Source organism: Balaenoptera musculus, chromosome 5 (assembly GCF_009873245.2).
Source record: "Balaenoptera musculus isolate JJ_BM4_2016_0621 chromosome 5, mBalMus1.pri.v3, whole genome shotgun sequence".
NCBI lineage: Eukaryota > Metazoa > Chordata > Mammalia > Artiodactyla > Balaenopteridae > Balaenoptera > Balaenoptera musculus.
Window position 1 is genome coordinate 87676836 of NC_045789.1, and position 17459 is coordinate 87694294.

The 17459-nt window shown below is 36.4% G+C and overlaps 1 protein-coding gene and 1 pseudogene across 1 annotated transcript in view; both read right to left on the minus strand.

The window, feature by feature from the left end:
* The window catches only part of RBPJ (recombination signal binding protein for immunoglobulin kappa J region), a 117507-nt gene that overhangs the window by 23426 nt on the left and 76622 nt on the right, over window positions 1-17459 (minus strand). Inside the window, 1 exon segment of the mRNA XM_036852574.1 lies at window positions 4069-4164. Within this exon segment, the coding sequence (XP_036708469.1) occupies window positions 4069-4164 (96 nt within the window).
* On the minus strand, window positions 11849-14724 carry LOC118895850 (annotated as a pseudogene).

A 17459-nucleotide genomic window follows, 5' to 3' on the forward strand; every position in this document is an offset into this window, starting at 1 on the left:
TCAGTTCAAGTCTGCACCACGGATCTTTCTGGCCTCTAATGCTGGGAACCACCCAATACTTACCATGGCACAGATTCAAATATCTAGCTGGCACACTATCAGGAAGTTGAGAAGGCATCAATTTTGGAAGCTTGTCTACTATTAGTATTTTATTGACAGATGTTAAGCCTCCTTAGTAAGTTGGTATATCAGCTATAAAATTCGAAAAGCTATGTTTTACTATAGTGTACCAAATGTAGTGCTGGTTTTCTCAAGAGTACTGTGATAAAATGGCATGAAACCAACAGGGCATAAAAATCAGACAGGTTGACAAGAAACTCTTTACCACAAAACACTGACCTAGGTTCTATATTGAAAGTGCTTTCCAATCGTAATAAATTAAGAAAAATGAAGATTCTTCAACTGCCTCTGAACTAGCCTTATCTTTATATCAACTCTACAACTATTCAAGAAAGCTGTGATGCAAGAAAATAGCAAGTCCAATATAAACATTAAGATTATTTCTACCATGTGATGATGAAATCATATTTTAAACATCCCAATATTGTCACCCCCTAAAAATCAGCTAATGAATCAAACCAAATTTCATTTCCAGAAACTTCAGTAGTAATATAATAATCAAATAGAAGATAAGCATCAATACAAAAAAATTTACAGACAAATGAAAGGAAATTAAAGGGAGGAGGGTAAGGAAAAAATGCCACCTAATTAACAAAAGAAAAATTAACATACACCTTTATAATGGCATGTGAATCGATGATTCTTTGAATTTGGACAGCTGGTCAATATGTACCAAACATTCAGTGAAAAGTTTGACCAAGTGGCTAGCTTTTGGAGTTTAACAGCTGCTATAAAAGGACACTTCATGAAACAATGTGCCTTTATTTTCTGATCTAAGCAACTATGACAAACAATGCTTTTATTTGCCACTTGGTGGCGATATGCACACATTTATGATTTCATTCATTTCCTAGTTCAACAGTCAGTCTTTATTTTCAGAGAATGATTCAACAACTTTTTCCTCAAATCCTGAGATGAGATCTGGAAAATACCTTACAGATTCAAAGAAGCCTTTTTATTCAGCCCAATATATAAGATTAGACAAAATCCAAACACATCATTTACATTTTTTATTTTGGCAGATTCATTACCCTTTGATGATTATTCATACTTCCCCTAACACAAAGTTGAAGAAATGTTAACATGTCTAATGGCATTTCCATATCTTTAACAGAAATTTGCCTCTAGACAAAATAATTTTTTCTTTATTTTTCAATTTGAAAAGACCTTTGATGAAAAAGTAAAACTAGCCACTAACATACTAAGTGGGATACCAAATATGTTACGCAAATAAAGACTCATCATTAGGCACAAAAGTGAATCCTGAGAACGATTTAAAATTTTAGGATAAAACTTCCTACCCAAATATTTCTAGCATCATTCACTGGAGTTATTTTGTAAGCCAAGAGGACTGTGGTCATGTCCCCAGGTTACCTCATGCCTAATGCAAGAAAGAAAGCAGATCTTCCTCTTTCCGCTGCACTCCACTAAGGAGTAAGGGACAAGACCTCTTCCAGTAAGAAGCCCTGCCAGTCACCCAGGAGGCTGACCTGTGTTAGCAGCCCCTGACGACTAATACCTTTTTAAAATCAAGTAATTTTAATAGGTTTTTACCTTTACTGTAAAACTAGTGCATGTCTCTTCTGGAAATTTTAATAATACAATAAACATAGGAAAGTAGTTACTCTGGCTTTTTCACCTTTTTTTTTTTTTTTCATTCTTTGGAGTCAGAAGCTTAGATTCTTTGAGCTTTCCTTTGACTGGGGTTTTAGACCCACCAGGCTATATCCCAAATAATAGAAAGAAATTGAAAATAAGGGCAACCATAATAACAGTTAACCATTAAATCACCTATTTTAACTTGATAAACAACTATAGCTTTGTATTTTTAACAGTGACTAACAAACAGGAACTTTATCTGGACTCTAATTTTTTGAGTAGCTCTTCCCCTTCTGTTATCTGCACTGGGCCTCAGTTATCCACTGAAGTATTAAATGACATAGTGACCTTTAAAATTCCCATCCAAGATGCTTTTGCACAGTACCTGGAACCTAACAGGTTGTGAGAAATAAAGAATAAATGAGTTAATAAATGAATCCAATTGTACTAAACTGAGCAACACTGCCCAGGTTGGCAGATTATACAATGAACATGTTTTCCTATCTTCATTAGATTCAGCCCAATCTCACTCTGCTAATGGTAAAAAGAGAATCCCAGACAAAGTGAAGTTTACAAAGTTTGTGTTTTTTAGACATCTTTAGGTTCTTCAGGTGCCTTTTCCATCTTCAGGCCTTGCTGTAGATAATTAACACTCAAACACAAAATGCAAGGCTATGAAAATTAGGGAAATGAAAAAAATATGAAATTTGGAATTACAGACCCAGGAGTTCCAACCCTGGCTCTTATCAACTCCTAACTAAAGTGAATCTGGGCATATTTAAAGTCTCTGATCTTTAGTCTCCTCACTCACAGAATGGGGATTAAAGCATGCCTACTTTACAAGATTATTCTGAGGATTAAAATTTAAAGACATTTGTAAGGCATTTCCAGAACAATGCCTAGCTCATGACTGGATAAAGGGAAGCTGTTCCTTCTTCAGATTCACTATGAAATACAAGGCTGACCCTTTAGACCCACCTCAAGTAATGAGGGTACTGACTTAAGCTGTTTTGCTTGGTGCAGGGGAAGGAGACAATCTCCTATATACACGTGATTTCATTATTGGCGGGGGTAGGGGGGGAAGAGCGGGCAGAACACCTGAATTTCCAGTACCAACTTCATGCCAAAAGGGGTCACTATCTCGATTTGGTTTCTATGTCCCAAACTGTAGGTACCAACTTCTTCACATATTTAACTCTAAATCAGATAATTTAAGTTTCATTAGTAAAGTAATCAGAAATTTAGTAAACTTGAATAACTAAAAAAGAACACATGGCAGTACTGAGTCCTAAATGCTGTTTTCAGCTCTTCATCCTCTTTGAGGATAACATTATCAACTAAATAGTTTCACCTTTTTTTCAGCTCAGATTTAGAGGACTTTGAGAAAGAGACTATTTAAAATTCTTCCAGCCTGTAAATTAATATACTACCTTTCCCTTCTCTTATGCATATGCTAAGATCTCCTTTATCTCACAAACTCTAAGATTCCGCTCATTCCTTTCAATCCAACACCCAAACCTGAGTTTTCATTCCTTTTCCCAATTCAGTTTTGGTGCCTTTCTAGCCAATCCAAAAAAATCTTTCATCTTCCCCCATAAGCAGCCTTTGTCCACAAAATGCTTAACACAAAAATGCTGTCTGAAAGACAAAGACTTGAGAAACTATTAACAAGAAAATTCCAGGAACCAAGTGAAAAAACAAATAACAAAAATCCACAATTATATACCAAAAATGCTGAAATTTAAAAAATACTAAGACAAACACTAAATATTAAAATCCCTATTATAATTTAATTTTGGCTAATCTGATTTATAAGTCATTTCTGTAGTGCCTCATTCATGTGGTATGAGTACCAGCTCAGCTTTGCTGTTTTTTTTTAACCTGAATAGGCACAGGGTCAGGGTGGAGAGGGCTGGGAGTACTTTTCTTCACAATCACTCCATAATTCAATTTGGGGGTTTGTTTAAGCCTTTTTCTTTTTAAAATGGTACTTTAGGGGTCACATTTCTTTATAAAACTACATTTTCCACCGAAAGGAAAGCTACTTTTTGAATGAGCTAATGTATCACGGAAATACTCAGAGAACACCATGCAGCCCCAAATAAAAACTATGGATTATTTCATTTTGTGAAATCACAGATTTAACCAGAGGATCTTTACTAAATAAGCCACAATTTACTTTGTTTCTCCCTCTTAAATAGAGACAAATCCTGTACTTTTCATTTTGTACTTGCAAATTAACCCAATAGAAACCATCCTCTTACTTGTATATTAATACATCACTTGCAAATTCATGATAGCTATTATTAGCCATTAATTATCTATCTACCAGAAAAACAATAATCTTACCTTTTTTCATTTCCATATGACTTCTGTGCAACTTTTGCATGAAGAATAAGTACTGTTTGATCCCCTCGCTCTTTTAAATAATTTCGCATAGCTTCCCTAAAATAAAATATAAATATCACCATTACAGGGGTAAGATTTAGAGTATTACTATGCTCTGTAATGAGAATACTTAAGAATATGTTTCAAACAAGCAACTCCAAAAATGAAAACAATAAAGCAAAACAAACCCATGAACTAAATTTAAAGGATATTATACAATGGGGAAATATATACTGCTCATCTTCAACTCTATTCTTCGTTCTTTGAAAGAAGCTGTCCCTCACTCTTGGAATTTATGATACAACTCAATTAAACCACAATTACAACTTAGAGAATAACTAGAATCACTATGTATACTGCTAATTAGGCTTTAAACCCTTTATAAAATTAATGACATGCAATACTTTTGTATTTAATAATCTGATTCACTACCACCACTAGCCCCTCTCCTCCAGCTATTAGAATGAGTATTTTTTACTGAATACAAAGCCATAAGAAATCCTTAGGTCATACAAATTTATTATTACATGTTCTTAAAGTAACAACCCTACAAAAGGACTAAGAAATGGCTACCATTTATATACAGATACATAATTACTCTCAAGGATGTTACTAAACACATAAAGTTAATAAAAGCTAATGCAAATTAGTGAAAAACAATTAAATTTTGGAAAAAATACAAGGTTAATTATTTCAAGCACAAAATACTCCAACTATCTATTTATTATGCAAATGTTGTATAAAAAATTCAATGTCTTAAAAATATTTATTCACCCAATTATTTTGCTAAGCAATATAATAGAGTATAAAGAATACAAGGTCTACACAGATCAAACTTTACATTTCTGAATCAGTAGAATCCCAGTTCTTGAGATGTTTAACACATTACAAAATAAAGCAAAAGTGCTTCAAAGGCAATCATCAAGAAACACTTTTAATAAATTGAATGCTATTTTTATTTATAAGTAAAAGACAAATGTATAAGGGGATAGCTATAGAATAGTAGTAAGTTATTAAACGTGGGGAATTCTAGACTTCTGGCACTTTGAAACTAAGTGGCCTGGAGCAAATCTCTTAACCTCATCTAGCTTCGGGTTTCTGTATCTGATAATAACAATAATGCTGACATAACATAGAGTGGTTGTGGGGATTAAATGAGATGACAGCGTTTATGTTTACTGACTGAAAACATTTTGGCTCAAGGCAGGAATGGTAACACTGGAATCCAACAGATTGCGAATTATTCCTTACCACTGAAACAAAGCTCAAAGTCCAGTAAAGACAGCAAAAAATGTTTGGAAAACAAATTGTAATGAGATTCATGTTCCAAATAGAGGTATGACTGAAGAGCTCCAATAGGGAGTGCCTATGTAAAGGAGGGGAGAGGTGATAAAGGACCATTCCTAGGAAAATTTTCTTAGTAGAGCTAACTTCTGAAGGAAAAGGAATAGTCACAGTAAGTGGGAGGAAGAAAGAGTAAGGCATTTCAGGGCCAGGGAGAGACGTATGGACGAGCAGGAATGACCCTGCAAATTTGGGTACAGTAAGAGATTCAGGCTGAGGAGTAAACCAGCCACAGAAAACAACAGTAGCTAAGATTTCTTCAGTGTTTACTATGTGCCAGGCCCTGAATAAATGCATTATTTCATTTAATCCTCATAATCCAAAAGGTAAGTATTGTTAAGACCATGCTGAATGTCTTGCAATTAATAAATGGTAGCCAGGAAACTGAAACAAATTCTCTAAAATTCTAAAGTGAGCCATGGCAGTGAATAAAATTGAGAAGTTGGGTAGAGTCAAATTGTGAAAAGCCTATCAAATCCCTTGAAAATCTGATACTTGTAAACTTAAATACTAAGTATAAAAGTTTAAGCTAATTCAAATATCACCCTATGATAAGATGATGATAAAAGTGGTAGCAGGTAATAAAAATTTTAAGACACCTAGAAAAAACTTAAAATCTTTAAAAAAAAAAACCATCTCTTTGAGAATTAGGAAAAGATCATTTAATTTTATCTCCACTCCATTATAGAAAAACACCATGCTGTGGAAAGTGGATTTTCAATCTACACAAAAGGCAATGCAAGATCTTGAGGTTTCTTTTAAACATACAGTTAATTTTCCTTTTTATTTAATTCTAGTGGTGAAATAGAGAAGGGGTTTTAGAAAGCATAAAGAAAAGACAAACTTGAAAAAAGGCTGACACACCAAGAAAGAGGTAATAGAAGACAGTACAGGAGAAGACAGGCTTTAGGTCTTTTGTTTTAGGAGAAGCAAGTGTTTAATAGGTTCTATTGGACAAATGTCAACTCTGAAGTGCCCCAGAACTCCAAGCTGGAAGTATTTAATAGGTTGTTAGAAACAACCATCTGTAGTTCCAGAGAGGGATCTGGGATGGAAAAGTAGGGTTCATTGGTACACAGTTCACAAATAAAGCCATGGTAGTCAATGAAGTCTCTCAGAAAGAAAACACAGTGATAGGAGAGCAAGAAGAAAATGTATAAAAGGAAATGAAGAACCAGTAGGGGTAGAACTGAAACTGTCTATTAGATGCTATGGAAGGAGACAACCTCAAAAGAGGGGAACAATCAAAAGGTAAGATGCTAGAGAGGTGAAGGTCACTTTAATTTTAGCAAGAAGTCTAACACCCACCAGCTAAAGCCTCACAAGTTATTTGTAAAATGAGAGGCCATTGTGATGCCTAACAAGTAAAAGAGCCATAGGTACTATTTGGAAATACCCTCTAGGGAATGGAGAAAGAAGCTGACAAGTACAAGTAAATGATTGAAAATCGGTATTGAAGGACTGGCTAATGTTGAAATCCATAAATGATAGTGTCAAGTCCCACTAACATTCCAAGGGAATAGAGACAGCACATTCTCAAACCTGCTGGGTGCTGGACAAGAGGTGCAGCGTGGAGAGGATAACAATTAATAAGGGATTTGAGGTGTTACTAAGTCACATGACTGACCATAGCGTTCAAGGTAGATAAGAAAACAAAAGCTAAGCCAGGAGAAGGTCAATATCTTGACAAAACTGGCACAGAAGCCCAGTCACTGGCATAAAAAGTGAAAAGTTGCTATATACTTGAAAAAAAAATTTTTTTAAGAAACCATTTTAAATATATTTCCCCACGCTGAATTCTATTTGCATTTACAGTCTCTATTTTATCATTTAGCAATCACTTGATATGTTTGTCAGATTTCATGCCTTTTTTCCTTGTCTTCCCAAATAGTATGCAAAGCCTTTAAGACACACTATTAGGTACATTTTAGAAATGGAGGAGGGGTTAAGTAACTTTCCCAAGATGATACTTAAGTCCCAGGATTCAAATTTAGGCAGTCTGGCTTTGGAGGACAAAATTAATACTATCAGATCTTTTTGCACTGGTATTATGAGCACAGCTTTGGTATGAAACAAACAGGGAGGGGTCTGAATCTTGACGCCTGTCAATTACTAAGCCTGAGTTTTCTCACCTGTTTAAAAAAAAAAAGACAGTAATAGCTCATATTGTGAAAAATATTTTAAATTAAGTACCCCCACAAACTGACAAATATCAAGTGTCAGTAAACTCCACCTATTATTATTATTTTCTGAGAACAATGGTAGGAGGGAGGGGGAGATGGAGGTGGAGGTCGGAAGACTTACACTGAAGTTTGAGGGCAAACTTGAAAAGGATCTGGATGTAAATGATCAGGTGTCTCACCTGACTTGCAAGGCACAAGTTTTTGCAAGCATAATAGGTAAGCTGCACTTTTATCCATCTTCCCATTAAAGATTTATTGAGAACCTATTACATCCCAGGCACTGGTTATCGTGCTAGCTGAACTGTTCACAATAATCATTACAACAAAAGATTACAGATCTCAAGGTATTTATGATGAATGCAAGATGACAGCTCTAGTTTTCCTTGTCTTTTCCCTTCATATTTATAATACAAATTCTTGAAAAAAGCAACTAGAACCTTAAGTAACCATTAATAATAGTTGTCCTGTAGTAGTAATTTGCCAAAGAGCTTCTTTCAACAAGAAAAAATTTTGCTTTGTTAATAGAATATCAAACATTAAAATTATGTTATCTGGCAGTTAAAGGTTGACAGTTTTGTTGTGCACCATAAGGAGCCGTTAAAAAAGATATAGGCAATATACCCAAAAGAAACACAATTAAAAAGTAAAGACCATGGAATGACAGCCCATGTGCTCTTCATTTAGTCTAGGGTTTGGTTAATTGAATAGGGTTTCAATTTCAGCACTGTTGACATCCTGGGCTAAACAATTCTTTGTTGTGAGGGAGCTGTGCTGTGCATTGGAAGGTGTTTAGCAACATCTCTAACTTCTACCCATTAGAAGCCAATAGCACCTTTCCTACAGTTGTGACAACCAAAAATGTCTCCAGATATTGCCAAACGTCAGGGGGGTAAGGGGGGAGGTCACCTGGGTTGAAAACCAGTGGATTAAAGGAAACCAAAAATGTTCCAACAGTAAGATGAGAAAATCACTCAATGTCTTTTTAAGAAAGAATATGGGAAATTTTGTCATTTGAAAACATAATATAGGTGCTGTAAGAACGTTACCAGTAGAATTACTACTTTGTATTACTGAATTGTTAAAAAACAGTAACAACAAAGCTAAAACTCATAATTTGTTATAACAGTTACTATCTAACAAATTTTGAAGCTTATGTATTCTTTGTTATTTCATTTAATAATTTCTTATAAAATATTCATTCTGAATGAAAGCCAATTAACAATTATTTGAAGAACACCATGGAGCAACTATTTTTGAAAGAGTTTACTCACTTAAAACACATTAGCTTAAACGTTTAGAAAATCAAATTTTTACCAGTATTTTTACTAACATGAAAGCATGGCAAATGCCATTCTAGTTTGACATGTTTAAACTATCACCATCTTCGTCAAACTTTTGGCTCTTTTTTCCTTTATAAACGTCTACTTTTTTTTTTTTTTAATATCGCAAACAAAATTCACAAAAAAGAACGTCCTTAACAGTGTTAACCCTTATTCTTCTGAAAATAGAACCCTTACTTCCTCACCACATTCATATACGGCGCCATGATTAGGCCAAGGGGCACATAAGTGATTTAAACCAGATGTACATGTGCGTACCCACGTTGGGGGCTGGGGGGAAAGCATTTGAGCTGGGAGCTAACCATAGCCAGTCCCAACTACTCAAGGAATGAAGTGGCCCACAAAGTTGGAAAGTCCAGACAGCCATCCTTACCGATAGGATCAGTCCCTGTACTACTCAAAGTGGATTTCTGTCACTTGTGAAATCCAAATAATAAAGGTTCCAATGTGAACTGTCTTCTGGTAAAGAAACGTAGTTTTGTTGTACCAAGTGTGCCCAAAGTAATTCCATACACACACTCTGTACCTGCAAACATTTTAGAAAGCTGCAGAGTATACTTTGAGAAATACTACTACAGGCCACAGGTCAGCAAACCACACCAGCAGCCTGTTTTTGTACTCTCTAGGAGCTAAGAATGCCTTTTACATTTTTAAAGGGTTGTAGAAAAGAACAGAAGTCTATGCAACAGAGATAGTATGCAGACCTCAAAGTCTAAAATATGTACTACTTGGCTCTTTACAGAAAACATTTGCTGACCCTTGCATAAGCAGTAAAAAATAAAATGATTTTAAAAGAAAAGTTGCAAAACTGGAATTTCCCCGGTGGTGCAGTGGTTAAGGATCCGCCTGCCAATGCAGGGGACACAGGTTTGATCCCTGGTCCAGGAAGATCCCACATGCTGCAGGGCAATTAAGCCCGTGTGCCACAGCTACTGAGCCTGCGAGCCACAACTCCTGAAGCCCACGCACCTAGAGCCCATGCTCCACAACAAAGAGAAGCCACCGCAATGAGAAGTCCGCACACCGCAACAAAGAGTAACCCCTGCTCGCCGCAACTAGAGAAAGCCCGCGCACAGCAACGAAGACCCAAAACAGCCGCAATTAAATAAATTAATTAATTAAAAAAAATTTTTTTAACTCTGTGTCAGCAAAACTGTGCTTTTAGAACACTACCTAAAAGATCATCCTCTAAATAACAACACACTTTTTCACTGTTGTTTAAGTTGGAAGATGGGGGTTAGGATAGAATAGGGTAGGTTTAAGAGATTTTTTACAAGGGAAAGAAACCCTCTCTGAATTGAAGTGTCCAACCTCCATACACCCCAATGAAAAGCGATATAAAATTCCTTATTTATTTATTCATTCATTCATTCATTCATTTATGGCTGTGTTGGGTCTTTGCTGCTGTGCGCGGGCCTTCTCTAGTTGCGGACAGTGGGGGCCACTCTCCACTGTGGTGTGCGGGCCTCTCATCGTGGTGGTCTCTCCCGTCACAGAGCATGGGCTCTAGGTGCTGAGGCTTCAGGAGTTGTGGCTCGTGGGCTCTGGAGCGCAGGCTCAGCAGTTGTGGCGCACGGGCTTAGTTGCTCCGCGGCATGTGGGATCTTCTCGGACCAGGGCTCGAACCCATGTCCCCTGCACTGGCAGGTGGATTCTTAACCACTGCGCCACCAGGGAAGCCCTAAATTATTTTTGATCAAATACAAGACACTAAAATTTTCCTAAAATGGAAAACTCTTTAAAGGAGAAATGAGAAAATATAGTGAAAAAGAGCCAGATGGGACCTAAACTTGCTATACTGCCAGAAGGGAAAATGTCCTGATTTTTGAGATTAAGGTTAAATTTTTATCACAGAATTGGAAATTGATTTTACATTCCAATTTCCTGTTTTATACAAACTGTTTTACTAAATTGCCTTATACTAGCTTTGATAATAAAGAGTAAAAAATCTGTAAGTTTGCCCTCTTTAAGACATTTAAACAGAAATAAAGCTTACCTAAATTCTCCCCTAGAAGACACACTAATTTCTTTTAAGGTATTTTTAAAGGGTAAAATGCTACTAAAATTTTTTACAGCTTTACTAAGGTTTAATTGAAATACAGAAAAATGCATTTATTTTCAAGTGTATAGTTTGCTAGGTTTTGGCATATGTATACACCATCAGCACAATCCAGAAAGACAGACAGTCATCATTCCCAAGTTTCTGTCTCTCCCCAACCCCAAGAAACCACTGATCTGCTGTTATTATAGATTAGTTTGCATTTTCTACAATTTTATATAAAATTGTACTTTTTCCTGACTTTAGAAAATTGGACATAATTATCCTAAGATTCATCTATGTTGTTGCGTGTATCAATAGTTCATTCCTTTTCATTGCTAAATAGAAAGCCATTGGAGAATATACCACGATTTGTTGGTCCATTCACCTGTTGGTGGGTATTTGAGTTATGCCTATATGGCTATTATAACTAACACTTCCACAAACATCTGTATTCAGGTCTTTGTATTAATACGTTTCCATTTTTCGTAACTGAGTATGTAAGAATGAAATGGCTAGGCCATACGGTAGGAGAGTTTTAACTTCTTAAGTACCATTTTATTGTGCTTCACTTTATTGCACTTCACAGATATTGTCTTTTTTTTTTTAACAAATTGGAGGTCTGTGGCAACCCTGCATCAAGCAAGTGTGTCAGCACCATTTTCCCAACAGCATTATTTTTTAATTAAGGTAAGTACTTTTTTTCCCCAGACATAATGCTATTGCATTAGACATAATGCTATTACATTATAGCGCAAACATAACTTTTACATGCAAAAATATTTGTGACTTTTTTCCCCCCAAATCAAAAGAGCTTTTATTGCATCTTTAAAATATCACAAATGAGTCCGAAGAATCATCTGGCATCTTGCTGTTTCTGTAGCCAGACCACTCAAATCTTATTCATCAGCCTGCTGAACTGTTTCTTTTTTCAGAAACATAGATACCATCCAAAAATTTTCTGATATCCTTGTTTTTAACTGTTGTGGCTTGCTGAATCAAAGCAGCTAAATTTGACACAAGTTCAATGTCGTTTCCTTCAAGAATCAACTCATCTTTCTGGGCCTGAGATACTGAACAAGCAACGCCTGGCCTCATCCAAACCCTGCGGATGTGTTTTTCACCCCCAAAATTTTGGATTTCAATAAGAGAACCATTCTCTTGAATATCAACATTGATGGGGAAATGAGCATATACAGACCTCATCTTATAACAGAAGCCCAGTGTAACACCCTTGATCATGTTCTGTATATGACTACAGACAGTGCAAAGAGTCGCCAGTTCCTTTCTATTGCCCCACCATTTGTGAAGCCAGAGTCTCTTCTTTTTCTTTCCAAGGAGACTGAGTTCTACATTGATGTGACTGAAGTCCCTCCACAGGGTGCCTCTAGAAAATTTGTGTGTCTTGCTTGTTTTCGTCTAAAAGCTGCATAATTTGAAATTTTACATTTAGGTCTATTTTGATCTAATTTTTGTATATGGTTCCAGGTATGAATCATAGTTATTCTGTGTATGTTATGTAAGTGGTGGGTGCATATGGTTATCCAACTGTTCCAGAATCCTTTGTTAAAAATCCTTTAGCTGACTAAACTGCCTTTGTACCTTGACTGAAAAACTTATCTCAAGAACAATTTCTGGCCACTATTCTGTCGCAATGATCTACTTGCTATCTTTAAACCAGTGCCATCCTTGATTACTGTAGCTATCTAACAAGTTTTGAAATCAGGTAGTGTTAAGTTCTTACTGCCCTTTTTCAAGGTTGTTCTGGCTAGTCTAACACATTTGCATTTGCATTAAAAATTTTAGAAACAGCTTGTCAACTGCTATAAAAAAGTCCACTGGGATTTTGATTGGGATTACGTTGAATCCACAGATGAATTTGGGAAGAACTGACACTACTGAGTCTTCTGCCCAAAGAACATTTATTTAGGACTTCTCAGCAATGTTTTGTAGTTTTCAGTATATAGTTTTCGCACACCATGTGTCAGATTTTTTCCCCTAAGAATCACATATTTTTTGATGCTATTGTTTTATTAAATTTCAATTTCCCACTGTTCATTACTACTATAAAAAACACAATTCATTTTTGTATGCTTTATATGTTGACTGCGTAGCCTACCACCTTGTTAAACTCACCTATTAGTTCTAATAACTTTTTTTTTTTTTGAAGATTCCACAGAGATAATAGTGATGTCTACAAATAAAGTCAGTTTTACTTCTTTCCAATTTAGATTCCTTTCTTTTTCTGGCCTTCCCCGTACGAATTAGAACCTCAAGTACAATGTTAAATGGTAGTGGTTAAAAGTGGACACCCCTGCATTGTTCCTGATCTTGAGGGAAAACATTCAGTCTTTCACAAGTATGGTGTTAAATGTAGTTTGTTTATAGGTAACCTTTATCAGAATGAGGAAATTCCTTTCTATTCCTAGTTTGATGAAAATTATGATGAAGAATGAAATGTCAAAAGCTTTTTCTAAATCCCTGAGATGACCAAATGATTTTCCTTTTTTGTTGTTAATGTATTAAAATGACACTGATTGATTTCCATTTCTGAGATAAATCTCATTAGATCACGATATATTATCCTTTTAATATATTGTTGGGGGACTTCCCTGGTGGTGCAGTGGTTAAGAATCTGCCTGCCAATGCAGGGGACACGGGTTCGAGCCCTGGTCCAGGAAGATCCCACATGCCACGGAGCAACTAAGCCCATGCGCCACAACTACTGAACCTGCGCTCTAGAGACTGTGAGCCACAACTACTGAAGCCCGCGCGCCTAGAGTTCCTGCTCCACAACAAGAGAAGCCACTGCAATGAGAAGCCCACGCACCGCAACGAACAGTAGCCCCCGCTCGCCAAAATTAGGGAAAGCCTGCGCACAGCAACGAAGACTCAATGCAGCCAAAAATAAAAATAAAATTTAAAAAAAGAAATAAACAGATCTAAAAAAAATAAAAATACTGTTGGATTCATTTTGAAAAACTGTTAAGACTTTTTATATCTGTGTTCATAAGGGATATCAGTCCACAATTTTATTTTATTTTAATGTCTTTGCCTGCTTTTTTTTAATATAAATTTATTTATTTATTTATTTATTTATGGCTGTGTTGGGTCGAGCGGGGACCACTCTTCATCGCAGTGCGCGGGCCTCTCACTGTCGCGGCCTCTCTTGTTGCGGAGCACAAGCTCTAGATGCGCAGGCTCAGTAGTTGTGGCTCACAGGCCTAGTTGCTCCGCGGCATGTGGGATCTTCCCAGACCAGGGCTCGAACCCATGTCCCCTGCACTGGCAGGCAGATTCTCAACCACTGCGCCACCAGGGAAGCCCCTTTGCCTGCTTTTAGTAACAGGGCATCACCATCCTAACAGAATGAACTGGGAAATATGTCCTGCTTTCCAGTTTTCTGGAAGAGTATGTATAGAACTGGCATGATGTATTTCTTAAATGTCTGGTAGAATTCAATAGCAAAATCATCTAAGCCTGGAACTTTCTATGTGGAAGGTTTAGAATTACAAGTTCAATTTCTTTAGATATAGGGTTATTCAGGTTATCTATCTGTTTCTTTTTGAGTAAGCTTTGGTAGCTTGCCAGTTTCAAGGAAGTTGTGTATCTCTTCAAAAGTTGTTGAATTTATTGGCAGAAAGTTATTTCTAATATTTGCTTGTTATCCTTTAAATATCTGTAGAATCTATAGTGATATTACCTTTCTCATTCTTGATGCTAGTAATTTATACAGAAACAGATTTCTATCTGATATGATTATCCTTCAGCATGAAGGATTTCTTTAACATTTTTTGTAGCTCAGGCCTGTTTATGATTAATTCCTTTTCCGTTTCTTACGTCTAAAAATGTCTTTATTTTGCCTTTGCTAGGTACAGAATTCTAGGTTGCCATATTTTTCCCCCTTGAGTACTATTAAAGCTCTTGTTCCACTGTCTTCTCCCTAGCAAGGTTTCAGATGAGAAACCTCTGTCATCCTTATCTATATCTTTTTTCCTCTGTATATAATTTATCTTTTTTTCTCTGTTGCATTTAACATTTTCTCTTTATCACTGACGTCAAGCAATTTGATGATGATGTGGTTTAAAAAAAATGATAGTTTTTGCACTTGGGGTTCACTGAGTTTCTTGGAACTGTGGTTTTATAGTTTTCACCAAATTTAGAAAATTTTCAGCCATTATGCCTTCATATATTCTTTTAGTCATACCTTCCCCTTCAATGACTCCAATTACACGTACATTGGTGTATTTGAAAATAAACCACAGCTCATTAATGATCATTTTTTTTTCCAGATATTTTCTCTGTGTGCTTCATTTTGGATAGTTTCTATTGGTATGCCTTCAAGTTTGCTAATCTCTTCTTCAACAGTGTATATCTGTGATTAATCCCACCAAGTGTATTTTTTCATTTAAATAATTTAGTTTTCATCTCTAGAATTTGCTTTGGATCTTCTGTTTTTTATCTTCCATGTCCTCTATTTAAGTTGTTCAACCTCTCCTCTAGCTCAGGGATCTGCAATTACAGCCTGCAGGTCGAATTCAACCCACCGCCTATTTTAGAAATAAAGTTATACTCCAGTATACCAGAAATGTCCATTGGTTTACACATTGTCTGAGGTTGCTTTTGTGCTACAACAGAGTTGAGTAGCTACAACAGAGGCTGTTTGGGCCACAAAAACAAAAATACCTACCATTTTACCCTTTAACAAAAATTTTATACACTCCTGATCTTAGCCTTTTTTTTAAACATCTTTATTGGAGTATAATTGTTTTACAATGGTGTGTTAGTTTCTGCTGTGTAACAAAGTGAATCAGCTATATATATATATATATATCCCCATATCTCCTCCCTCTTGCGTCTCGCTCCCACCTTCCCTACCCCACCCCTCTAGGTGGTCACAAAGCACCAAGCTGATCTCCCTGTGCTCTGCATCTGCTTCCCACTAGCTATCTATTTTACATTTGGTAGTGTATATATGTCAATGCCACTCTCTCACTTCGTCCCAGCTTACCCTTCCCCCTTCCCATGTCCTCAAGTCCATTCTCTACGTCTGCGTCTTTATTCCTGTCCTGCCCCTAGGTTCTTCAGAACCACTTTTTTTTTTTTAGATTCCATATATATGTGTTAGCATACGGTATTTGTTTTTCTCTCTCTTACTTCACTCTGTATGACAGTCTGTAGGTGATCTTAGCTTCTTAAACATAAAGAAGACAAATGTAATAACTGTTTTAATGTCTTTGTCTAATTCTATCATCCGTGTCATTTCTGGGTTGGTTTTAATTGACTGACTTTTCTTACTATGAATTATATTTTCCCTACTTCTTTTTATGACTGGTTATTTTGATTAGATGTTAAGACACAATGAATTTCACCACCTTTTTGAGTGCTGCATATTTTTCTATTCCTTTAAATATTCTTGAGCTTTGTTTTAGGACACAGTTACTTAGAAAAAGTTTTATCCTTTCAATCTTGCTTTTAAGTTTTGTTAGGTGAAATCAGAGCAGCATTTAGTCTAGGCCTAATTTTGTACCACTACTGAAACAAAACCCTTCTGAGTACTCTTGTTGATGTACTGTGAATCATGAGATTTTTTTCCACTTTGGCTATTGGGAACAGGAACAATTCATAGTACTGAGGGAGCTCTAGGAATTCTTTCCTCTAATTGTTTAGGTTGTTTTTCCTCCCAACCTTGGGTAGTCTCCTCACACAGGTGGTAATCAATACTCCGCTTAAGACCAGAGAGGACCCCTCTGTAGATCTCTGGAACTCTGCATACCTCTTTCCTCTCCAGTTCTCTGCCCTAAGAGTTCTGGCCACCTTAGCCTCCTTATAGTCCCAGCTCTACCTCCACAACTCAAGGTGCTTACTAGGCTCCACCTGGATTCCCCTTCCCTACATCATGTACTGGAAACTTTCTCCAGGCACTAAGCTGAGGCAATTGTAGGGCTCACCTCATTTGTCTCCAGTCTCTCAAGGATCACTGTCCTTTCTTGCCTGCCATCCAATATCTTGAAAACCACTGTTTCATATATTTTGTCCAGGTTTTTAGTTGTTTTAGGACGAAGAGTAATTCCAGTCCCTGTTACTCCATCTTGGCTAGAAGCAGAAGTCCTAAAAGCTACTCAAATTTTCCAAACAGGGAAAATTGCTTAAAGGGTAAATGGAAAATCATGATAAAGTAGATGGGACCTAACTATATTATTGTATATATTTAAGGAAAGGAAAGGAAATTTTCCTTACATATGCAAGTAACTATTCATCAAAATATATTTTATCGGGGACTTCCCTGGTGATCCAGTGGTAAAGAATCCACCTTCCAAAGAGTCTGTCATACAGAGTGAAGTAAGTCAGAAACAGAAAAACAAATACCATATGCTAACACATATATATGGAATCTAAGAAAACAAAGTTCATGAAGAACCTAGGCGCAAGACGGGAATAAAGAGA